General features: G+C 38.3%; 1 protein-coding gene across 1 annotated transcript in view; it reads left to right on the top strand.

The window, feature by feature from the left end:
• The window catches only part of LOC306852688 (ubiquitin carboxyl-terminal hydrolase 54-like), a gene marked incomplete at its 5' end in the record, with an annotated part of 56,220 nt that overhangs the window by 399 nt on the left and 30,000 nt on the right, over positions 1-25,821 (top strand). Inside the window, 2 exons of the mRNA XM_079389722.1 lie at positions 15,328-15,420; positions 24,215-24,349. Of these exons, the coding sequence (XP_079245848.1) occupies positions 15,328-15,420; positions 24,215-24,349 (228 nt within the window). The remainder of the gene's footprint in view (positions 1-15,327; positions 15,421-24,214; positions 24,350-25,821) is intronic.

Below are 25,821 nucleotides of genomic sequence, written 5' to 3'. Positions count from 1 at the left end.
AAAATATATATTTTAAAGCCATGGAAATTTCACTTAAATTTCTATAGTGAATATATAGAAAGAGGGTGATATTTACAGCAGCCATATCACCCTGCAGCCCAAGACTGGTTGCCCACTGAAGCTAAGCAGGGTTGAGCCTGGTCAGTACCTGGATGGGAGACCTCCTGGGAAAACTAGGTTGCTGCTGGAAGAGGTGTTAGTGAGGCCAGCAGGGGGTGCTCACCCTGTGGTCTGTGTGGGTCCTAACGCCCCAGTATAGTGACGGGACACTATACTGTCAAAAAGCACCGTCCTTCGGATGAGACGTTAAACCGAGGTCCTGATTCTCTGTGGTCATTAAAAATCCCAGGATGTCTTTCGAAAAGAGTAGAGGTGTGACCTCGGCCAAATTTCCCCATTGGCCTCTGACCATCATGGCCTCCTAATCATCCCCTTACACTGATTGGCTTCATCACTCTGTCTCCTCTCCACCAGTAAGCTGGTGTGTGGTGGGTGTTCTGGTGCACTATGGCTGCCGTCACATCATCCAGGTGGATGCTGCACACTGGTGGTGGACGAGGAGACACCCCCCTCACAATGTAGAACGCTTAGAAAAGCGCTATATAGATGTAATGAATTATTATTATTATAGTGAATTTCTATAGTGCATATATATATATATATATATATATATATATATATATATATATATATATAAAATTTAATTTTGAAATTATCAAAATATTTATTGGCTTGATATTGACAATTGTAGATATTTATGGGCTGCATGTATTTTTTTCTAAATAAAAAAGTAATTAAAAAGTCAAGCTCACCAAGGCTATATTAATTTAATTGAAAATACAGTAAAAACCGGTAATATTTGTGAAATATTATTACTATTTAAAATAACAGTTTACATTTGAATATATTTTAAAATGTAATTTATTGATGCTCTTTCAGAAATCATTATAATATGCTTTGTATCATTTAAATATTTGGTGCTCAAGAAACATTTTTTGTTATTAATAATTTTTTGGGTAATACATTTTACATACTGTTGCTACTAACTAAATAATTGTATGATTTCAATTATTTAGACTGGCTTTTTGATTAATACAATTTTGATTTAACCATTAAAACAGTCTAGAAAAATGTATGTGTGTGTGTGTGTGTGTGTATATATATATATATATATATATATATATATATATATATATATATATATATATATATATATATATATATATATATATATATATATATATATATATATATAAATCTGAGTTTGGAAAAATTCAAATGGGGGGGAAAGTGAATTTTAAATTTTAAAAGTTAAAACGGATTTCATAGGGCATTTACATTTTCTCAGTTCACTCAGTTTTGGTAGTTATGGCCAAAGGTTCTTCCTTGGACCTTGTGAACAGCTCAGAACAAATGTGATCGCTCACAGAGAAGTTGTTGTGCAGTTGAAGCAGTATTAGTATTCTGGGATGGCTGTAGAGTTCATTCAGAGTGTTATGGATTTCTCTCTGTTTCTCCCTTCCATTCTGTCTTTTTCATGCTGCTGTATCTGATGTCACTGTTGGTCTCTGCCGGTCCCAGTTTAGTAGAGCTTTATCTGGGTCTTCCTTGTAGGCTGTCCTCACTTACACCAATGTGTCTGGCCAAACAGTCTGTCTGCTCATAAATTAAACATCCCTCTCTGTTACCTACCCAACATAGCCTTGGATGCTTCTCCAAAAAGCCATAGCCATGACACATTCACAATCTCATTTAGTTTAACTTCATGCACTACAATAATTAAAACAAAAACTGAAATATAATGTGTGTTTATTACACAGTATATATAGATGTATATGTACAAATACTGCACATGCAGGAAGATACGACTAAAAAGAGTAAGTGAGGAAAAAGAGAAAGGGTAAAAAAAAAAAAGTTATCAAATCATAACATTTTTATTCTCCCCACTTTAGAGCAATCCTTAATAATCACTTTATAGTCGCTGTAACAGCGCTGGACAGGGATGAGGGAGCAGAAGTATGCTGGAGGGTGTTTTTTAATTTTTTCCTTTTTGTTCACTCGCAACTTACTTGAAAGAGCTAAATCAAATCACAGATCCAGTGAAGGCAAACTAACTTCTTATCAGACGTTAGACAGTAATTCTGTTAGCGAGGCCCCTCTAGATTAGCTCATCATGTGTGAGATACTGTAGCATCGCAGCCGTTTCTCCAAAGGATCTTATGCATCATGTATCCTGAGTGTGCTGTTGTAAATGGGTTAACGTGGACCCTCTAGGGCACTTCATTCAAAAGCCAAGTCTAGCACTATGGATCTGTTTGAGCTTTTCTGGAATGAGCTCAGCGATGGATGCTCATTTTCAGGCGGATCAGGCCAGGCAGGTGCGTGGGAGCAAAAGGTCTGGGCTTCATCTCGCAGTAGAGACTTATTAATAGGTAATGAAAAATAAAAATGGGCTATTATACTAATTCTGTGGTCTGAACACTGTGCTGGAAAGAAGCTCGGCTAAATGGGTTCTGTGTCATTGGCATCTGCCTGGGGACCAACATGTACTTCGTTTTTTGGGGGGGTTTTTTCCTCAGAATTAAAGAGATGAAAAATTCTGTCATCATTTATTCGGCCGCTTCTTTTATGTTTAGCAGAAGAAAGAAGCTCATTCAGGTTTGGGACAACATGAGGGTGAGTTCATTTATGGGTGAACTAGTTGTTTAAGTCCGAGACCTACGAAGCTCTACCTAATATCAGTTTGGAAAGGGTCTCGACAGACTCCTCCAGATATTAGGTGTTTAATTTAAGCTTGGAAGTTGAGTTCTAAATTTCCCTCTCCATGCACATTCTCATCCCACTGCGTCTTAAGTAACACGAAAGGCTCTTAATTTAGCAAGTTTTTTTTTTGCTCTGAAATCTGGAGAGCTTCATTTGAGAGCCCAGGGCTTACTTTACAGTATCCTGAGATAACCTTGATGAAATAATTAATACACTTTTTTAAATCAAATCATGTACTTATTATGAAGTGTCTAATCATATCTCATTTTTTTCTCTTCATGAAGAGTCTAATCATATCTAATTTAAAAATGTCTGCAGAAGTACCTAAACTACTGCAGGGTCATTCTGTGAAGTGGGTGCCTTTTCCTAAAAGTACTTTTCAAGATTTTTTACAGTCGGTCAGAGAGATAATGTGTTTAAATGTTCTTAAAGTTACATTGTGCCACCTAAAGCAAAATTAATACTTATTCAGCAGAGATGCTTTAAATTGAAACTAAACACAGTAAAGACTTGCAATTTTCAATATCAAATTCATGCTGTTCTTTTGATCTTTCTATTTATCAAAGAAAAAAAAATTGTATCAGTTTCCACAAAAATATTAAGCAGCACAACGGTTTTCAGTAATGGTAATAATAAGAAATGTTTCTTGGGCAGCAAATCTGCATATTAAGAATGATTTCTGAAGGATCATGGGACACTGGAGACTGGAGAAATTCAGCTTTGCAATCACAGGAATAAACAATTGAAAAGTCCTTTTAAATTGTATTCATTTTTCATAAAATTTTAGTTTTTACTTTGTTAGCATAAACAAAGGTGAGCATAAAAAAATTGATGTAGTGTAATTTTGCATTGCTTTCAATGAAGTGAAACTGCTTAGAAAGAGAATTTAATTCTGATATTTCTACAGAAATTAGCATTTTTTAATTATCATTTGTTTACAATACAAAATCATGCTAATATAAAGTTGATAATTAGTAAAATAAAATAAACTTGAAGAGCTCCTTTCTTAAAAGAATGTTTATTTGAATGTTTAATGAGATTAAAAAAAACAAACAAAAAAACTTTTTTTTTATATAATTACTTTTTAATAATACAGTATCACTTACATAATAGTGAGAGAATGAAGACAAAATGCTACTTTTATTTTCATTTTTTTTTCCCCATTTAAAAATGAGTCTGTTTATTCAGAAAGGTGCTATAAATACGAGTGGAGACACGACACGACTGTGTTTTGGCATCTGTTATTCATTATTGAAATCGCTGTATATCTTGTCAATTCGAAGCACAAATGGCACCTGTTTTGTAAAATCTCCCATCAGAGAGGCTAACTATACAGAAATAATTCCCTCTATATTCATATAGACAACCTGTTTGTTTGAGTATTAAATGGATAGATGGGGAATCATAACGAAGCATATGTTTAGCCTAAAAACAGTCTCCAGCATCACCTGCACTGTTAGCATACCATAGCATTTTTTCCTGGTTTTTATCTCTTTTTTTCCTTATTCAGTGCTGTTTTACACTGCACTGTCTGTGTTGCTTGTCTGTCGGAGCACCTGTTCTGAGAGTGTTGTGATTTTTCTCATTATGACGAGAGCAATAAGCCGCTGTCCACATTAAGCCTTATCAGAGCTCATTTGAATAAACAGCCCGCGTCATTGACTGAAGCCGGGCTGGGACTGCTGCTGGTAATTATCCCGGTCCACGCCACACCGCCTTTGTCTCCCCTCTAGCCCGGGTCACGTGGCTTCCCTTCCTTCATTAATTTATTTCCTCTGCCTGCCAACTTGATCAAATCCAGATTTTATGGTGATTGCGGCACTTAAAAAGCCATTTTTCAGCTGTCTTCCCTCATACCAGCTGTGAACGCAATCATTACTGATAGAAATACCTTGAGATGAAAAAGAAATAATGGTGAAGAAAGACAGAGAGGAGCTAATGAGGCATGCCAATGTTTCTTTTACTCCTCACAATGGCTCATTTGCAATATCTGTTTTATTACTCAAACAGCAGGACAGAGTGGCTTCTTTCTTTCTTTCTTTCTTTCTTTCTTTCTTTCTTTTACGTTCTTCCTTTTTTATTTTCCATCCTTCCTTTATTCCTTCATTTTTCTGTCCTTTTCTCACTTCCTTCCTTATTCCTTTTTTATTCCCTTCATTCTCCTGTTTCAGTCTCTTATTTCCTTTCATTCTTCCTTCATTCTCCATTTTTTCTTTCTGTACTTCCCTCCTAATTTTCTTTTCTTTTAATTTCTATCCTTCAATTCTTTCTGTCTTTCTTTGATTTTCTGTCCTTTTTTACTTCTTTCATTCCTTATTTCATTCATTTTTTTCTTTTTTAATTTTCTTCCTTCCTCTTTTCCTTTCATTTTCTTTTAATTTCCATGGTCTTTTTTCCATCTGTCTGTTTTTCCTTTGTTATTCTTCCTTTTCTTGTTTACTCCCTCCTGTTTTACTCCTTTTCTTTTCTTTTACATCCTTTTTTTACTTACTCATTTCTTCATCTTTCTTTTCCTTCTTTGCTTAAAAAAAATCATTTCTTCCTTCTATTCATTTTCTACCTTCCTTCCTCTTTTCCTTTTCCTTTCACTTGCATCTCTCATTTGTTCTTTCATTTTTTATTCATTCTTTCCTGTTTCCCTTTAACTTACATTCTCTTCCTTTCTGTCCATTCTTCCTTGATCATCCCCTCTTTCTTTCATTACTTCCCTCTGGTTTTCCTCTCCATTTCATTTCCATCCTTCCATTCCCTGTAATTTTCTCCCTCCCTTAATTTCTCCTCCTTTTATTCCCTCTTTCATTCCTTTTCTGTTTTTGCTTCTTTAATTTCTTTCTTGTTATGTTCATATAGTAATAGTTGTTTAGTATGATAAGATGAATAATTTGTAAGTAGTCCAGCGGCAAAAAAACATCCCGTCCTGATGAGTTTTAATTGAGAAAGACAAGCATTACATTCATGTAAACCTTTTGGGGAATGCTGGCTCAAGGATAAATATGTTTCCAAATTCATTTATGCTAATTTATGCACTTTATTTGAGACACACAAAGCTAAAAAATACCAGTAAACAATGACTGGATATGCTTTTTCGCGTCTATGCAGTATGCACAAGTATTACCTTGGGCAACCTCAAAATTAACTGTGTTCAGTATGCAAGACTACCATGTTGCTTACTTTGCACTATACACTATGATACAGTGTGCAGCAGCATTATAAACATTTAATGGATTCATGAGCAAATTTGCTCAATGCATGAAATATATGCAAAAATAGTGTGTCATGGCAATACGTTGTTCTGAATAGTTGTTTATTACTTGAAATAAGATTAGAAACACCTATTAAACCAAAATAACTATTTTTAACTTGTGTGCCTGTGAGGTTGCAGCACTTTCACTGTACGCCGGAAGAGACCAGAACAGCACAGCAATTCTAGTCTAGTGTGTATCCGTGTGATGTAATAACAGCTACGTCGTTATCTGACTCACAAAATATTGCGGCAAGTGTAAAAGACAGCTGTTGAAAAAAACATAAATAAACCATAAATAGTTCACCTGCATTGCCATATGTCTGGAGTATGTTTGTTAAAAGGTCTACCTGTATTTAGCGTCAGTATCTGTCTGGAGCAGGACCGATATCTAGCATGAAGCTGAAGTGTTTCTTTAATGTGACAAGCCAGGTGGGCCGTGATTTCCTGTGCACAAAGTTGCTGCGTACAAAGAGCTAGAGGTAACACAAACATCTGCAGGCACTGTCTTGTTTACAGTAGGGATTAATGGACTGGGTTGGAACTAGAAGCCGCATGGAAGAGTCAAAGTGGGCCTTTGTAGGCTGACTGTTCCTGTCACACAGCTGCCTAACCTTACCTGAGACGAGAGAGCATGGATACAGATGTAGACAGGAGAAACTGCTTTAAACAGGTCAAGGGATGAAGTACTGGATGACTTTAAGTTTTATGGAAATGGAGGTTGAAGGTCATTTAAACTTACATATTGCCATTTATAAAAAAGGGTCTCATACTTTAATGCTTATAGGAATAGTTCACCCGAAAACAAAAAGATGTATCACCCTCAAGCCATCCAAGATGTAGATGTAGTTTTTTTTTTTTGAGAAATTTAGCATTACATCACTCTGCAGTGAATGGGTGCCGTCAGAATGAGAATCCAAACAACTGAGAAAAACATCACACATTTGTAAAAAAACTAATTAAAATAGTCCTAAAATAGTCCTCTATCCAAAGATCAAGCAACGTTTACAAGTGAAAACAGCCCAAATGGGTTCTAAACAAATATGTCGATTGATTTTGATGTGAGAGGACAACAGAAGATAAACTTGTTCACTGCAGGAAGCATTATTATATATAGAGGACTCTATATTTTGTCCAGAAGTGACTATTTAAAGTTAAAGCATCTTAATGATGGATTTATTTCTTACAAACATGCAGCTTTTTTGCTTCACGAGATGTTAATTGATGGACTGGAGTCTTGTGGATTACTTGTGGACTATTGTGATGTTTTTATCAGCTGTTTGGACTCTCATTCTGACGGCACCCATACATCCATAATTGAGCAAGCGCTGTAATGCTAAATTTTTCCAAATCTGTCCTGAAGAAGAAGCTCTTCTACATCTTGGATGGCCTGAGAGAGAGTAAATTTTCATTTTGGGTGAACTATTCTTTTAATGTACTGTAACTCTTGTTTCTGCAATTGCTCACTATTTTTGGATGTGCACGCAAACATTCAAACCCTGTAGAAGCTCTTTTGTGGAACATTCCCGTGACATCCTTCATTCAACTGACCATCAGTTGCCCGAGTCTTTCCCTCAGTGCCGTCTGGTCTGCTTGACTGGAGATCTGGTCTTGGGAAGCCGTCCTGACAGTCTTACCTCCCCGTAACCCTATAGAGGGGGCTGCAACCTGTCTCTTCTCCTCTCACACCTGTCACACATCTGCAGAGGTGCAGTGACCCAGATTATAAGACCACGTTCCCTGTCAGTCGCCCCTTACCCTAGTCTGCCTGACGGCCTGTGTTGTTCTGCTGGTGGTAGACGGACACTTCTCTCTGCAGGACAGGATGTGTGTGCTAGTTGTCACCATCTTGTGACCTCCTGGAACACTATACTGGTCTCATAATAAAGAAATTATTTATTTAACTTCAGGAAGTCAGGTCAAACATTTATGCACTCTTTGGGGGAACAGAAAACGTTTATGACCATATGAAAATGGTCTAGCTGTTACCGCACATGCTTCAGTAATGTGTTATGTTTGGACTTTGGTGCTCATATGGGAAACACCGGTTAAATTCTGACCTTTTTTTTTTTGCAGTCTAGTGTTGTATGTTGTATAATCTGTGATTTTGATGTAATGTAATAAACATGAATTTCATGTAGTTTTATATTAGTCAATCGATAAAAGAAAATGTTTGAGTGAGAGCTGTGTAAAACTTTCTAATTTTGTTCATGACAGAGTGGAATGTACTATACCTTTATAAATATTGAAACTCCCACCAAATATTATATATGTCGGAGGTCTGTCTTCTCTGAAGGAACCCTTAATAAGCCTGTAATATTTGCCTTGGCTTGTTTCCACAGTGGTGAGGCATTAGTATAGTTCAGGCTTGAGATTGAAACAGTGGGAGAGAGGCGAGAGATCTTGAAATGACTTTACAAAGAGAAAAGAAGAATTCATTAGGACCACTTCTTTTACAACTCCCACAAAATTAATCACACGCACAACGACCTAACAGAATGTCTGTTATATTAATTACTGCCCCGAGGGCTGAGGAGAGTGAGAGTATCAGAGAAATGAGTATGTGGCCAGCAGGCTTGATCAGGTAGCAGATGCTTGGAGAACTTTCAGAGCCGAAGGACATGAAAAGACCCTCTCTCTCATTTTCGTCCTTGTGTTGGCCCAATTCTTACAGCTATGTTCATTTTTCAGTGCCTCTTTCAAACATTTACAAATTGTCTTCTGGAAGCTGTCCACTCTGCAGCTTTTAATGATTACTGACAGGCTGTGCTTGCCTAATTTGTCCATTCCATTAGATAGAATTTAAAAGAACAAAGTATAAATAAAATTAAATGAATCAGTTAATTTATTTATCTATGTATGTTTGCATTGTTATTTTTTATTTATTTTATTTTATTTTTTGATACAGTGAGAAGTTAATATTAAGTATTGCTTTTTAGACACAGTATTCCAAGTTCATGTCAAAACTGAATCAATGTTCAGCCACAAAGCAATCGAGAGAGAATGAACACTTTTGGCTGAATTGATTCAGTTTTGTCTATGATTTAATGATTCACTACTTAAAATTATTTGGTTCATTCTAAAATAAATAAGTGTTTTGAATGAATTGTTTGAGTGAGTGATTCAGAGTGATTCTGCAGAAAAATCAGAAAAATCTTTTTATATGGACAATTAATCAGTAAAAATACTGACAAATTTTAGAGACTGTTGAAAATAATGACACTTGAATTTCAATGACAGATATTAATTTAATAAGCAGTCTGTGATTCAGTTCAGTAAAGTATTTGGCTAATTTAAACAAATCTTTCTAAACTACTGTTCAGGAATTGGGCTACATTGGTTGGAATGTAGGAGTGAGTAGTGGACATTCACACAGGAAGCATTTTTATTGATTTTCTATTCGTATTTGACTGTTACAACACAGTATTCATTAATTAGTTCAACTTAAAAAATACTTATAGATCTTGCATTTCATTTACCATTCTTCTGCCATGAATCTCACATTTTTAAATGATAAAATGCATTCTCATACAAGTTGCTTTATTGCTTCTGAATTGGACAGTTCTTACATTGCAGGTTGTTGCTGGCAGTCAATGAGGAAAACGCGACAGAAAGACAGTATAGTTTGGTATAGTCTTTTTATTGAATTCATACATTCAATACACACAGCAAACTCAGATTCTCAAGTAAAATATGACTTCTTTTGTTGTGGTGTTAAAGATGCAGCAGTGCAGGAAACATACATAATGTGTCACTGGCGTCATGGAATTTAAGTTTATGTATGTTTAAATTAACCTTTGACGTTTTTCTTTTTCTGCATCGTGCCGCAACTCACCTTCCTCTCAGGAGTCGGGGATGATCGATTGGTCACTGGTGTTGGACAGGAGGGGTACGGTGGTGCGTGTGCATCTGTCACTCTGAGTCATCCCAGCTTGCCCACATGGGATTCACACACACACACACACACACACACACACACTCACTCACTCACTCACTCACTCACTCTCCCACTGCTTCTGCTTGACGCAGCCCCTCGCCTGCTCAAACTTCATAGCATCAGAGCCCTCTCCGCAGGGCTGCTGACAGAGAGTCTAATTTATCACTGTGCTTAAAGTTGTCTCTGTTTGCGTGAGATTCTGGCCATATTTTCACCATGTAAAGCTGGGGCCCACACTGCAGAAAGCTGCATATTTACAGTAACTGTGTTTGACTCTGCAGTAAGTTATTGAGGCATAAATAACACCTTCTTTTTCTTTTTTATTCAGTATCTTGATATTTATGCATTTATACTCTTAAATGCTTTTTCAACATCATTTGTTACCAATTAGTCATTGTCATTGTTTCTCCACAGTTTTTCAATAAATATTTCAGATTTTCTTTTAAATATGCACCAGTCAGATCCAGAATGAACATTTTATGAATTTACATTTTATTAATTAACATTTTAAGTTTTATATACATTTTTATGACAGTTTAGTGGTGAGTAATTAGGGAAAATCTATACCATTTACATTAATATTGTTCTTTATAAAGTTATAATGGCAAGTAGCTCAAGCAAAACCATCACGTGGCATTCATTTTGGACCCTATGCACCAATGTGACACTATAAAATAATTAATAACAGCATTTTAATTTTAGTAGAAAGAATGAAAAAGTATTTTAAGATTTTTTCTCCCAATAATCTTTGTTGTATTTACAGTTGTAACAAATAATTTTTACCGTGCACTAAATCAAAGATTTGAATTGATTCATTGAAACAGACCGTTTTAACTGATTGACCCAAATGAATCAAACTTACCCTAATATTGTTTTTGCTACTGATATTTAAATCATTGACGTTATTAAAATGTCTCATAAAAAATGTGATATTTGATGTATATCGCCCTGCCCTACCCTTCCTTTTAGTTTTTTTCTCATATTCCCCCTCTGCAACTGCGGTACCGCCTGCCAGTCCTCACCCATATATACTCAGCTCATTGTTCAGCAGGTAGCCGATTCATCACTACTAAATAAAATAAGGAAGGGGAGAGAAAAGCGCATACGCCAGCACCAGAATGCAATCTGTCATCCTCCAGCATCTCTCTTCTCACTCCTTCAGCTCTGCTAAGCTCCTCTCTTTCAGCTGGAGCCCTTAAATTCAGCCTTACTCCTTTGAAGTGTGTTGCTAAAGGCCTAGCGTTTCCATATGGTGCTGTTTGAGAGTCCTGAACTAGTCTTTCTTAGAGTCTGTGGGTATGAGCTCGGTTCAGGCCCATTTAATAGTGGATTGGAATGAAACAGGGTCTGTGCTTAATCTGCTTAAGCCTGGTCTCATCTTCCTGCGCTATTAGGCACACAACTTACATAATCACTTATGTGCCTTTTCCAGCATTTCCTCTGTGTATCCTAGTGATTTAGTGCCCTTGGATTTGACCTCTTGATCTTTAGCATCCTCATCTTCACCCCCCCACCCATGCCAGAAATAGGATCAGGACAGAGAATAAGATCAGGACATGTTGCAAGCCAGACTCGAACTAGAGCAGGCACCAACCGACAAGTTGTAAATCTGTCAGTTTGATGGAAATTTCCTCAGATAATGTTTTTTGTAATAATACAACTTTTTAAATAATTGAATTTAATTTGCATTTATTTGCTTAAAAAGATTGCTAATTTGCATTCTATTCCCTATATTTTAGTCAAGTGATTTCTATAGTGCTTTTCAGAAGACATAAATAGTTTCAAAGCAGCTTTACAGGAAGTTATATTGTATCAAATTCATGCAGCAAAGTCAAACTATTATTTTATTTTAAAAAGATAGCTAATTTACCATTTATTCTCTCTATTTTTAGTCATATTTAGTCAAGTTGAGTCATTTGTACAGCTCTTTTGAGAATACGTATTGTTTCAAAGAAGCTTGACAGGAAGTTAAATTGTATCAAAGCCATACTATAATCCCTACTGAACAGTTTGAAAATCATGCCACAGTGCATTTGCTTTTATATCAATATATTAGACAAAATATGAAACTCAGGTCAGTTTTCAAGAACATTATGCTATGTAGATACATGCTTAAAGTTAGTCTAACCACATTGATTGGTTATTTATTTATTTGTAATGTTTTAGCACCCATTGTTACTTTGAGAGTTGCCGGAATTAATTTTGTTGTATTTTATACAATAACAATAGGGTTGACTTGTCTGCTACAACATTTAACATTTTCTTTGGCTTTTTATTTTAGAGATACAAAGTGAGAGAGTTGAAATGAGCAAAAAAGCGAGGGCAGGCAGGTCGGAACACATGAGTGCAGAGCTCTTTGAGGATGTACTGAGAGGAAACCAGGCCAGGTTTAAGAGCTGCAGAGACTAGCAGCAAATCTGCCCTGAGACTGAACTGACAATCACGTAGTGCTGCCACGGGGCTTTTCGGAAAAGAAAAGAGAGCTGAGACTCCAGAGCTTTGCTTTGTTTGTGTGTGTATGTTTAAATATGTTTATATATGTGTGTGACCCTGTGTGTTAGTGTTTGAGTGGAAATGAGAAAGCCATTCGATGCTTGTTAAGGATTGGGGTATAATGTTTTATGTAGTCCATTTTGAGGGCATACACTGTCTACGAACTGACTCTAGGTAAAGACCCGAAGGATCATTTCATAACACTAAGAGGCATAATGTGGGTGCTTGAAAAGATTGGGAATGTTAGAAGGAGAGGGAAATAAAGAAGAAAAAAACATTATATAATCCCCTTCCACATATTTAGCCCAATCAAAGGGGCTTTAGTGTTCTTTCTTCCTCGGACCTAATGCAGATGCTTTGTGTATTAGTTATGAAACATCTATTTATTTTCCGCCAGTCTCAGGGGAGTCCTGCACTTAGAGATTTGTTTGTGATTTATCTCCGTTTGTTTGTCTCTGCCTTTTTTTCAGAAGAGAGTAGCTGTGGGTTAGAGCCACACGCACAGGTTGATGTGATGGCTCGCTTCAGCACAGGGGGCAGCAAATGGGTTGCTGCATGAGGAACCACTGCAGATTGCTATAGATTTCTGTCATTATATACACTGCGTCCAAATATGCAAAAAGGAACATGTCAAATAGGACGATAGAATGCTCAGAATTCATGATATAGTAGGTGAACTCTGCATCTGTGTGCTTGAGGGATTCTAAAGTGTGCAACCAGTTGACACTTTGCTGTTCGATTAAGCCATGGAAACTGAGGAAGTGCGGTAGTAAAAAAAAGAAAAAAGGGATTTTGCGGTTTCTGCCTGTACACCATGGTCAAAGTGTGCATTCACAGGTTTAAAGACAACGTGGCATATCATGATATATCTGTTTTATTATTTTATTTATTTTTTATTTTTCTTGTTAGAGCCCTAGTTGTTTTTTTTTCTCACATATTTTTCTTTTTATTTATCTTGACACAACCCTAGTTTTTGTTTTGTGTTTTGTTTTGGCGCATCCCCACTTATTTAGATTTATTCTTAAAAGATTTATTATCAACCATAATTTTAGAATCATTAAAACTGTTAAAAATGAATTGAACCAGCCAAAAAACATCAACACGTCCTGCATTATTTCCTACTGAAAAAAGTTATTTATTTAGCGTTGCCTACTAGGATATTAGACAATTCCTATTCAATTTTGTGTTTGATACTCCAACTAGGACTTTATGTGCTTTGACAATGACCAAAGATGCTTGAGGATTTACTGTACAGTGCCAGTGTATTAGTTGCAGTAAGGTATGGAGAGACTGATATACGATCACAAACCCTACGGAAAATCACAAAGCACAGCTTCCCAAGGTGAGTGTGGCATTCCTGCATTGTTAGCAGATAGAACTGATTTCCACAAAGTGAGATTTTGCAGCTTTTCTGCATTGTGTTTTTTTGTTGCATTACTGAAGAACAATGCTGATCTGTTATGTGTGTGGTGTGCATGTGTGTATAAGCCTGGTTTTGGATGAAGATGTTATGGGTTTGTTTTCAGGCCCAGTTGGCAATGGTTGAAGCATTAGGAACGGATAAAGCTTTGATCATCAGTGAGGTGTGTCTGTGTGTTCGGGTTCAGATGGTTGCTTGCGGGTAAAGGTGAGCCTCGCTGTTTGTTCCACTTTAGTTCTGCAGTTTCTCTACGTCTCGCTCTATATGATGAGTGCGAGTCGTGCCCAGGGCAAGTGAACTCCAAACAACTCTGATCCGCAGCGTGTACCGCATGTTCGGTCTCGGTAATTCATAGCTTCATATCTCTGCAGCAATCTCCCCCTCTGCGCTCCACACGCACTCTTATTCTTACGCACCTCTCCATATCTCTCTCTCTCTCTCTCTCGCTCCATCTTCCCCCCTCCCCTTCCTTCGCTCCATCTCTCTTCCTCATGTGCGATCGCACCTCTCTCTCCCAGACAGTTTGTGTCCTCACATCTCTGTTTCTTTCTGTCTTCCGCTCCATCCTTCCTCCTCTCCGTCTTCCCCGTTACCTCTCGATCTACCGGGAGCCGGCGGTCTGAAACTCTGCCGGAGCCGGGACAGCCACTGGAAGTGCTGGATTCCTGGCCTGCCGAGAGGATTAAGTGGAGTGGACAGCTGGCAGATGATCAGAGTGAGAGCGGCAGCCAGGACTGGCTCATATTTATTGAGAGGATTGGAAGATTGTGCAGATATTGGCCGAGCTCTGTGGGACGGGGCCAGGAAGCCTCTGTGCTGTTTTGTGTAATGTGAAAACCTGCCCCGAGGGTGAGTGAGAGCTGAAGTGTGTCATCTTTTCGATGTTAAATTACTTAATGCTATCCCAGCTTCTTGTGCAGAGTCAACTAAGAAAGTAATTTTCCCAAAAAAGTGGAGACTTTGACTATGTGTTGCTTTCAGTGTTGTTTGGTTTGCATGGGTGTCCTGACAAGCCAGACTAATGGAGTTTGGGATGGAATGGGAATTCTTGTTAGTTCTGAACAATGGAAACTTGTAAAATCAGTTTGAAAATGGTACTTTTTCGATGCCATTGCTTAACTCTCCAGTATTGCACTTGCAGTCTTGTAATATATTGGTTTTTGCTAGTTCTGCTGGGTAGCATTTGTCCTTTCTGCTTTGGTGATGGTCCACCATGAGGTTCACCACCAAAAAATAGTGGTCGACCACCATGGTCTTTCTGGCCATGGTGACATCTTACTGGTAAGCTAGTTAAAAAGTTTGTATCTCAAGATGGGTAGCATCATCCAAAACACAACATGCTGGTATTTTCAACAGTAATGGCAGTGGTTTCTCTTGGGAAGTTTATGAGACGTTTCTCTTAATGGGTACTTAACAGTTGAATTTCACCTACGATCACCAGTTGACTTAACCCTTCTGTTCTCTTGACCATAGGTTCTTTGGCATCTCGACATCTTCCGTCGAAGCTTCCGGCAACTGAACACCCACAAGTGCATGGAGGACTCGTGCATCTTCTGCGCTCTGAAGGTGAGTGTTAAAAAAGGCCCAGTTGCGCATGCCAGTTCAAGAGGTGCTACCTTCTCAAAAAAAGTAGCTTGAGGCTAAGGGAATCTCCTAGTGTGCCCAGGCTGCTCCTCTAATGATCCAGCAAGGTGAGGGTAGAGGTTGCTTGGACTAATTGACTTGCTCGCTGACCTTACTGTAGCACAGGAACAGAATGAAAATGAGATTCTCAACATCAAGAGCTCTCTGTCGCTCTTTTTCGAGGAAGTCTTTTTAATTTCCTGCCTGGAGGCTGATAGAGATGGGAGGAGGAGGAGGAGGAGGAGGAGAGGGAGATATATGCTAGGAAAAGCAATTCGGGTCTCTTTTTAAATAACAAGCAAAGGCCTCTCACTCAAACAATATCCTGTTCTCTAGTCACCCTCAGGCTAAAAGTAGCTGTGCTATTTAAAGGTGTCACATACCAGTAAGAAGTCACAAAACTGACATATTTCTTTAAGAGGCTCCTTGTTTTGTGTTAAAAGAAATCTTTGTCGTCAGATTTGTACTTGGCCATTTGTTTCCAAAAATACCAACGCTGCTTGTTGGCTGTGTTTTTGCCTGAGAGAAAAGGAGAGGTACAAATAGCCTGATAGATTGAGAGTTCTTTTTCTTTCTTTACTTTGTGTCTGGTCTAATCTTATTCTGGTGTTGGGTGATTTACCTCTTTATTTTATGTCCAGGCGTCTTGCTCTCCCTGAACTGAATGCTTGGTTCTTCTGCTAATGCATAGGTCCTGCACCTTCCACTGTTTCCACAGCTACCTGTTACCTTGGCTACTCTGTGCTCTGATGGCCCATTTTCACGCCCATGTGACGCCATAAAGGCTGTCTGTGCCTCTTGGTGTTGGTTTCCTTGGAGTTGGTCATCTTTAGTCGTGAGATTCTGCATTGGTGGCCTGATGGCTCGGTGGAATTGAGTCAAATTGAGATTAATTAATATGAGGATAGAGGAACTGCATGGTCCTGAGTCTTTAATGTTTATGTATTCGGGTCTGGTTTATGGATGGATGGATAAATAGGTATGTAGGTAGGTAGATGATAAAAGAGAGATAGGAGTTTGTTTTGCAGTTTTAAAGATGACCAATGAGAAGTATCTCAGTGACCTGCTTAATTATGTGATGGATGGATGGATGGATGGATGATATAGATAGATAGACAGATGGGCCGATAGGTGGATAGATGCATGGATGAATGGATAAATGGATGGATAGAATCTCATTGCTGTTTGTTCTTGTCCAGTTTTCTCTGGGCTACTTTGTTGATGTGAAGCACAAATGAGCTTGTGTGAAATCCATCACAGTGATTGAAATGTGCTCTCTCTCTCTTTCTCTCTCCCTCTCTAAATGAAGTGTGTGTGAAGTGCTGAGGCATCAGAAAGCACACTGCTGTGGTGACACAGAGCCATATCATGGGAATGCTTTCACATATTTGCCAGGATTTATGAGCGTTTACCAGGAACAGTACTTCCTGTCCTTCTCCTGCTCTTCCATTTTTTCTTCACTCACACTCTCGCCGTTTCTCTCTCACTCTTGTTTTCTCACCGTATTAAACCTGTTGTTAAATTTAGCTCCATTCCTATTCACTGTTATACCATTCGGGACTAAAAGCAAATAATATCATCCAGGTGCTGTATTCAGAACAAAACAGACATGGAAAGAGACCTTTAAATTTTAATCGCGTCCAAACAAACAAGCTTTAAGTTTCCATTATGTTTCGAAAGGAAAAAGGAATGAGTATGCTTCCCAAAATAATTTGTCTTCCAGTACCTGAAATGACAAATGTTGTTGAGTTGACTGCATGATTTTTCAGCACGGCATTGGTTTTTTCTCTTACAAACATGATGGCAGGTTTCTGTTCAGGCCCTGTGATGAAGCTTTGCTCTGTGGTAAAGCTCAATGCCTGACTCTGAGGCGGATTCCTGTCCCTAAGGTCTTGCACTGAGCTATTTCCTGCCAAACCCTCTGCACACCGGTGGCATGGGATCTCATGTGGCTCTGGCTGTCCCCCGCTATAGCCTTGACTGGCATGCGTTACATCACCTTTCTCATTTCTAATGGAGAAACGTTAGTTTCGGCCCATCGGTTCTGAGAGTTCCTCACGCGTGCCGCCCGCCAGCCGCCTGCTTGCCAACCATGTTATTGAAATTTAATGATCTAACGCTACTAATGAGTGTTGAAATATGCCCTCACAACACCGTTCCTTTCTGGAAACCACTGAATTCTTCAAATGTGTTTATTTGAAAGCGCTCTCACTGTGGGGAATATCATGTTCATTTACTGAGATGCAAAATAGCTGAGGGGTACAAAGATGAAAATTGATTGTTTGCAGAAGTATGCACAAGTAACACTTGGCCAATATTATTTACTGATTGCCCTCTTTGATTTCATTGCGTTTTCAACCTAACAAATACTTCAGTTGTATTAATTATTGGTATTTTATCTTTTTCCGAGTGACATTTTGATATATACTGTTCAAAGGGTTGGTTAGTTTTTTATGTTTTTGAAAGAAGACTCTCTATTTATTTAATGTAAATATACTTTTTTCTATGTTTCTATTTGAATATATTTTAAAATGTCATTTATTCCTGTGATGGCAAAGCTATGATACCCGATCCTTCAGAAATCATTCTAATATGCTGATTTGATGCTCAAAAAACATTTCTTATTTTTAGCAATGTTGAGAATAGTTGTGCTGCTTAATGTTTCTTTGGAAACCGATGCATTCTTTAATGAAAAGGAAGGTCAAAAGAACAGAATTTATTTGAAATAGAAATCTTTTGTAACATTAAAAATGTATTTTCTCTCAGATTTAATACATTTAATGTGTCCTTGCTGAATAACATAAACTTAAATCTCATTTCAGTTGCTATAGGATTTACTCTTCAGATGATTTTTGTACATATTTTAAATCGTAACATTGTTGCTTATATTGCAGTTAATACTTTCTAACCATTTTCTAAAATGAATCCTATAATGTATTTATTTGTTAATTAACAGTAAAAGATTATGTGAAATGATTTGTGCATAACCCAGTAACAGTTATAAATGAAGACAATATTGTTTAATCAATTAATTATTATTAATTATTTAAAAACAAAGTGGTGGCTGTATTATGAATTTAAAACTAATTTAGTGCACATTTAGGGGCCTAAAAAGAATGCGAATCGACAGACAAACTCACTGTGGTTAATATAGTTGAATGCAGTGTTCCTGTACAAGCTAAATAATTTGAATGGACTGACCATATTTCTAAGCCTACAATGTTTGTCAACAGAGATGCTGCATGTCACAGAGGCCATAGTGTGACATTGGGTGGCAAGGGCCCACATTACTGCCACTTGACAGGGTGTGATAGTGCCTTGAGGTTGGTGTCCTCTACCGACCATCAGCCCCGCTGAGGAACTGCAATGCTGGAGGCAACAAACACACACACATTCACACAAACAAAATAAATGCAAAGTCACAGTCACTCACACAAGTCGCCACCTCTATTACAATGATGTTTCCTATTATAGAAGCTCCAGTGACACCTCTATGTTTGTGCCGTTTTATGTAGTGAGAGCCAGCGATTGAGTTAAACCCAATTACAAACTCATAATCAGCGTGAGATTCAATCCCTCTGCAATTTGAAAACTGAGCCTGGGGAGTGTTTAATATTAATATATTTACGTGCGTCACAAGATTGCTGCTCCTGTGAGGGTGTGTATGCATGTGTGTACTCATTGCCCTTGTGAGTTTTGAGCAGTGCAGATGATATGTGTCACTGCTGAGGACTGTGTCTTGTGTCTTTGAGTGGAGGTTAATGTCTCATTTCATAGGCTATGCCTCAGGGCTCGCAGCTGACAACACAATCTCTGGTGGTTTGTTTGGTGGTTATATGTATGTATGCGTATGACTAGACTTGCATGCTTTGGCCAGTTGGGTTCCATGACCTTGTTTGAGCTGAGAAGGACTTTACATCCCACACTTTACATCACCGCCACACTGCTATTACACACTTGGACCACTCAACCCTCAAATGGGATTCCCAGTTCTACACGCTCTGTAATATAAAGGCTCAAGGCGATTTGTGGCTGAACCTGGGGAAGTTTATATGAATGTCCTTATTGGGAAGGTCAGAGTGATTTATATGTGTCAGTATTGGTTAGCTTGGTTAACATGTGTTGCATCCCAAATCAAATACTTCTCTACTATATAGTATGCAAAAACAGTACACTAATATATATATAAGAGTATGACCATATCAACATGGTGGATATAGTACATTTGAACTTTTTTAATGGTTTCTAAGTAAGTTCAAAATTCAAATGTAGTACCCACTCAGACGTGATTTCGGACACGCCAACGGGCTTTGTAGTGAAGCTGGTTGACTGGGGTAATTTTGCTTGTTAAGCTGGGAAGGGAGTGAACTAATCACTGGATTTGGGAAGATTTTTCAGTTCAGTTGCATCATGTCTTTCAAAGAAACTCAAGAGTTTTGTTTGAGGCAAGTGTCTGGTTAGCTAGAGCATGAGACACTTTGTTTTTGATATTTTTTTGTATAATAATCAATACGTCCTCTCTGAGAAAACTGCCTAATCTGGTTTACTTGTCTCCACTCTTGGTTAGGTTGGTCTGTTGGCTGATTTTAGAGGGGCTTTGGGCACTCTTTAGCTAGATATACAAGTTGAAGACCAGCTTGGCCAAGAAGATAATAACCCAGACAAGCCAAAACATCATAAAAGAATTAGTGACAACAAAAGCTGATATTGGTTTTGCCTCACGTCACCTGTGTCTCGGCCGAAAAGTTGTGCTTAAATGCACCACAAAGACTATAGCCAATGGCCAACTAGTTTGAATGTTTTGCACCTGCGTGAGAGGAAATAACTCTCCATACCAGCAGGTAGTAGTTTGGCTTCATTCAAAATGGGAAACTGGAAGAGCTAGAAATGTGGACGTACAAACCGTAAATTAAGCAGAATTTGCTAAAAGCAGGATTTTATTACTTCCATTTGTCTTCTTGAGCACTGGTTTGCTGAGAACAGCCAATCAAAGTGATCTCTTGCACCAATGGGCTTCACTGCCAGCATGCTCAATCTGCTGAAAAAAGCCACTGGTGGTGGTCCAGCAGTATGGAACACACCACAAAAACGAGACTGAAATGGTCCAACAGTCGACATTCGGCCTTAAAGGATTAGTTCACTTCAGAATTAAAATTTCATGATCATTTATTCACCCCCATGTCATTCAAGATGTCTTTCTTCAGTTGAAAAGAAATGAAGGTTTGCGTATAGTGGACGTCAATGGGGACCAACAGGTTGAAGGTCCAAATTGCATTTTCAGTACAGCTTCAAAGGGCTCTACGCGATCCCATCCGAGGAATAAGGGCCTTATCTAGCAAAACGATCGGTCAGTTCTCACATCTCAGTGCTAGTGCAAGACGAGCATTTGTGATTAAAAAGTATATAAATTTCTATCTCTTTTTTTTTAATAAAATGGCAGATTGCTTTGCTAGACAAGACCTTATTCCTTGGCTGGGATCATGTAGAGCAGGGGTGCCCAATCCTGTTCCTGGCGATAGACTTTCCGGCAAAGTTCAGCTCCAACTCTAATCAAACACACCTGAAGCAACTAATTAAGGTCTTCAGGATTGCTTGAAAATTAAAGGCAGGTGTGTTTGATTAGAGTTTGAGCTGAACTTTGCAGGACAGTCGATCGCCAGGAACAGGGTTGGGCACCCCTGTTGTAGAGCATTACCTGAGCCTTTAAAACCAGCTTAAATGTGCTAAGACCAGCAAACCAGTTTAGGCTGGTTTAAGCTCTTTTTCAGTGGCGTTATTACTTTTGGATGGACAGAAATTCTGATTACAAAGTCTATGCGCATTTCCAATGGTTTCGTCAATGTTTTCAACACAGACCAGCACTGACACTTCAGATAAAACATAACGAGTGATGGGTTGAGTCTGTCAGTCAGGCAGACTTTACCTGTCTAAGAACAAGAAAGTGCTTGGAAACTAGTGTCTCAAACTTTAAGAACAGTTTTCTTTAGATAAATATATTCTGCTATATCAGATCTGAGCGCAGAGTGTTTGAGGTCGTATGCTGCCGCCCCACTCACGCTGAGCAGAGCAGAACAGAGCTGCAGTTCGGTTGAGCACTGATTGCCCGAGTGATATATTTGCTGCGTACACACACCAGACTTCCATTTGGCCCTTATCTGTCCTGAGTGTTTCATCAGCTTAGAGAGAGAGAGAGAGATGGGCAAGGAAAAGGACATTAAAATATGTCCATAGGCGAAAATCACTCCAGGCTCTTAGCTGGGCTGAACAGTGTGTGATTAGAGCTGCATGGGGAAATGATGCAGTGGCTGAATTTTCCTCTCATCGAGTTTCCTCAGTGGGGTACATAACCCTCTACATCTGTCCCTCCCACTCTTTCTCTCATTTTCTTCCACCCTCCCTCCATCCTCTTTCTTTCTCTCCTTGGCGCAGTGCAGTCAGCACACTGCATTACCTGTTCTAAAGCCACCGGCCCGTCCCGCTCAGGGGAAAACCCCTCATTCCACCTCCATATACAGTATAGGGGGGCTGCCTGGGGCAGTGTGCCAACTGCATATATGAGGGTTTTAAAACTGCAGTATATGTGTGTGTGTGTGTGTGTGTGTTTGCTTGCAGCCGCAGCAAATATTTGCCTTTGCACTACGAGTTTCGCCCGAGTCCATTTGTTCAGCTTATCAGGATGTCCTCTGGTGAGAGAGCATTGTGTTGCAGTCATTGTTCATTGGGTTCAATAACAGTGCCAATGCTGATGGACAGGAGAATAGATTCCACCGCAGGCTTTTAGGACTCTGCGTTTGTTTGAATGTTCACTGTTAATGAGCTCAGTATCTTAGTCAGATGTTTCCAAACCACTGCTACAGGAACGAGCTTGTCCAATCGAATGAGTAGAGTGAGAATCCACAAAATGTTATGTCGTGACTCGTGAGGAAGTTTGATTGTATGGCTGTGTTGTACTGACGCGTCTTACCAACCAAATATTTTGACATGATAATGATTACGATGGACATTATTAGACAGACATACATTAGTTGTTTAAAAATCTGACCAGGGCCAGGAAGATAGTGAAGGACCTCAGCCATCCCAACAATGGACTCTTTTCTCTGCTGCGTTCAGGGAGACGCTTCCGCTCCATGAAGGCGAACACAGAGAGAATGAGGAGGAGCTTCTTCCCGCAGGCCATTCGGAGTCTTAACCACTCTCCACTATAATCACATCACCCCACACTTCCACTTTGCACATTTTTCAAGTACAATCTGCACTAATTTGTAGAAGGTTACGGAAGGATAAATGAGTGGGACTTACATACCATTTGTCTTTGTCTTTAGTATCCTTTTACTCACTTATACACTTTACTGCACTGCACAGCACAGCACACGGACACTTTATCACTGACATACACTTTACTTTTTATAGAATCTATATAGAATCATATTCTATTTTTTATCTCATATCTATTTGTTATTTTATTTTATTGCTAGTTTATTCTGTATATATGGTTACTGTACTTTTTCTATTTGTATTTTTGTAAACTTGAGGTTTTTCTAATTTTGTTGGACAATTTGTTGGACAGTCGTACAATACATTTCACTACATGTCGTACTACGTATGTATATGTATGTGACAAATAAAATTTGAATTTGAATTTGAATTTGAATTTGAATTTGAAAATCGAATGATTTTTGGGCATTTGAACATGTTCCAATATTAGCTGCTTAAAAAGTTTGTTAGGTGCCTACTTGGACACATTAGACCTACTGAGAGGCCCATTTAGTGGGCACACTGGAACATTTTCTTGGCTTTATTGGACATTCAAATCTGTTTAAACACTAGCTGTTAAACAACATCAACAAAAACCTTCCTACTTAGTTTTTTTTTTTTTTTGCATACTTGTGTATGGCTGTCTAAACATTGCTGCCTAAATCAGGCCCGGCTCTACGGGGGTGCTAGAGGGTGCTTACAAAATCAATAACACCCTCAGTTAAAGCTCTAATAATGGCATTTCTTTGCAGATTTGGCAAACCATCCAGTGCTTTATGGTTTGGGCTCTGGAGATCAGTTTCTATTTCATTGTTTGAATGTTTGTATTTTTGCCCTCTCTTGCCTAAATAACATTTTTGGGTACATTGAAATGTTTGTTACAAGATGTCTATTTAGAAAGCATTGGTGGAATATTATCTTATGAAAATTAACCATGGTTTTATTCTAGTAAAAGTGTTGAAACCATGTTTTTTCATATTGATTACCATTTGTATAACCACTGTTTTACTACACTATAACTACACTATGGTTAGTGTAGCAATACCATGGCTAATTTGTGATTACCGTGGTTTAACTATAATAACCATGTTTTTTTATTATTATTTTTTTATTTGTAGTAAAACCATGGTTAGTTTTCATAAGGGTTATAACAGACATGTTGACATGTTTGCTTCTGGTCTGCATAGCTAGACTGCATTTTTGGCCATCATATACAATAATGCTTTTTAAGGACCAAGTAGGCAAGTCGCTAGGTTTCAAAACACATCCTGTGTGTTTGTTTATTGATTTCTCCTAACAGAGTCTGTGATTGGTTGTATTGCTGTGTAATGTTTTTACAGTACGGTATGTCAGCCCTCCTCTCTCGACGTGTGTATTCTCTCCACAGTGAGCGGGCAGGCTGACGAAAGCTGTCGTGTGCTGTGGCTTGTCTTAGTTGCATCAGTTTCTCATTCTTACTTTGGGGTGCTGTTTGTGGTTTCAGAGCATCTTTGCCCAGTTCCAGTTCAGCAGTGAGAAGGTGCTCCCATCGGACGCTCTGCGCAGTGCTCTGGCCAAAACCTTCCAAGACGAGCAGCGCTTCCAGCTGGGCATCATGGACGACGCGGCCGAGTGTTTCGTAAGACTTTTGTTTTATCCCCATTTCACCCCTTTCTTCCACACTTTCTCCTTATAAGTTACTTTCTGTTTTTGCTGACACAATGATCAGCTTTCTCATCCCTCTTTCTCTCTCAGGCATTTCCTCCTCTCACCACTCCTCAACCCTACATTCGTCTCTCCTTGCATCCCCTTTCCCAGTTCTGTCTTTTTCCGCTCTTCTCTTGGATTTTGTCAACCTTGATCTCAGATTCCAGAGATGTTAGGTGTTGAATTTCAAGCACTGCTGCTTGTGCTCATCCTTGTGTGGTTTGAAGAGTGGTAGAAATGGAAACATGAAGTCTGAGCAGCAAAGGGAAAATATCTCCGGAGGAAAGCAGACAGCTGAAGTTTGACAACTTTTTGTAATATTCATAAATTACTCCATGCACTGAAAAAGATGAGTCTCGGTGACGTTTCTGGCAGGACGTGTTGGCGTATCTTTGATAAGTATGTTTGATTCAAAATGACTGGCTGATAGGATTCTCTGAGAATGCAACAAGACTTTAAATAAAACCGTCTGAGGTTGATTCATATTTAACTGTAAAGTATTGGATGGTTTTAGTTCCTTCTGTTGTTGGGAGACAGATATTGTCTACTATGTAGTATGGTCGTATGTCAATACTTACTTTTAAGAATTGTTTAGAGCATTCCAACATAGAGGATGTTTTGTCAGCAGTGTAAATACAGTGGCACGCTTAAAGTCATAAAAATTGAAAAAAAAATAAAAAATGACGATAGATTTCTTTTCAGAACTAACTCCACAATTCTGAGGCATCGTACAGTGACGTTTAACTAACGGGTGAATTTTAATGGTTTTAATAGCCAATTTTCCCAAGCAGAAAAGCCAAAGATACTTCATCATAATTTGGAAAATTATATCTGTTTTAATATGTGAAATGCTTGAAAAGAGCTGTATTCCTTTAAAAAAAAAAAGCCACTTGGTTTGATATTTTATTGGGTGATGCACAAAACATGCATACATTTTTTAAGACTTTTCTGTCCAAAATCTTTTTGAGGCCACTGTATCTTTCTTGGATGAGGCAATTCTAGAATGCGTTTTGACAAGCTCAGTAAAAATGTTTTTACATAAAAGTTCATTAAAAGACATTCACATTCATCAAATGAAATGCAAGAGAGGCTTAACTACCACTCGCAGGTCATTCCAGATTAGTGTGGGACTAGCGTGTGGCTAAAATAGCAACTTGATAATCAAAAAGCAATGAAGATAAATAGCACACACATACTGCATGAAATACTCCATTTTAATTAGATCGAACTACTTTGAAGTGCTGAATAAAATATCTTAATTGGACATTTTTACTGAGCTTGTCACATTGCATTCTTCAGTGGCCACAAAAATGTTCAAGTCATTCTCATCAGAGGATCCATTTTAGTATTTTGGCTTTTTATATTACGTTTTTATTTCTGTTTTATTTTTATTGTTTCATTTTA

Source organism: Barbus barbus (genome assembly GCF_936440315.1).
Source record: "Barbus barbus genome assembly, chromosome: 32".
NCBI lineage: Eukaryota > Metazoa > Chordata > Actinopteri > Cypriniformes > Cyprinidae > Barbus > Barbus barbus.
Note: the sequence above shows the minus strand (reverse complement) of the source record. Positions and strands in the feature narration are given on the sequence as shown.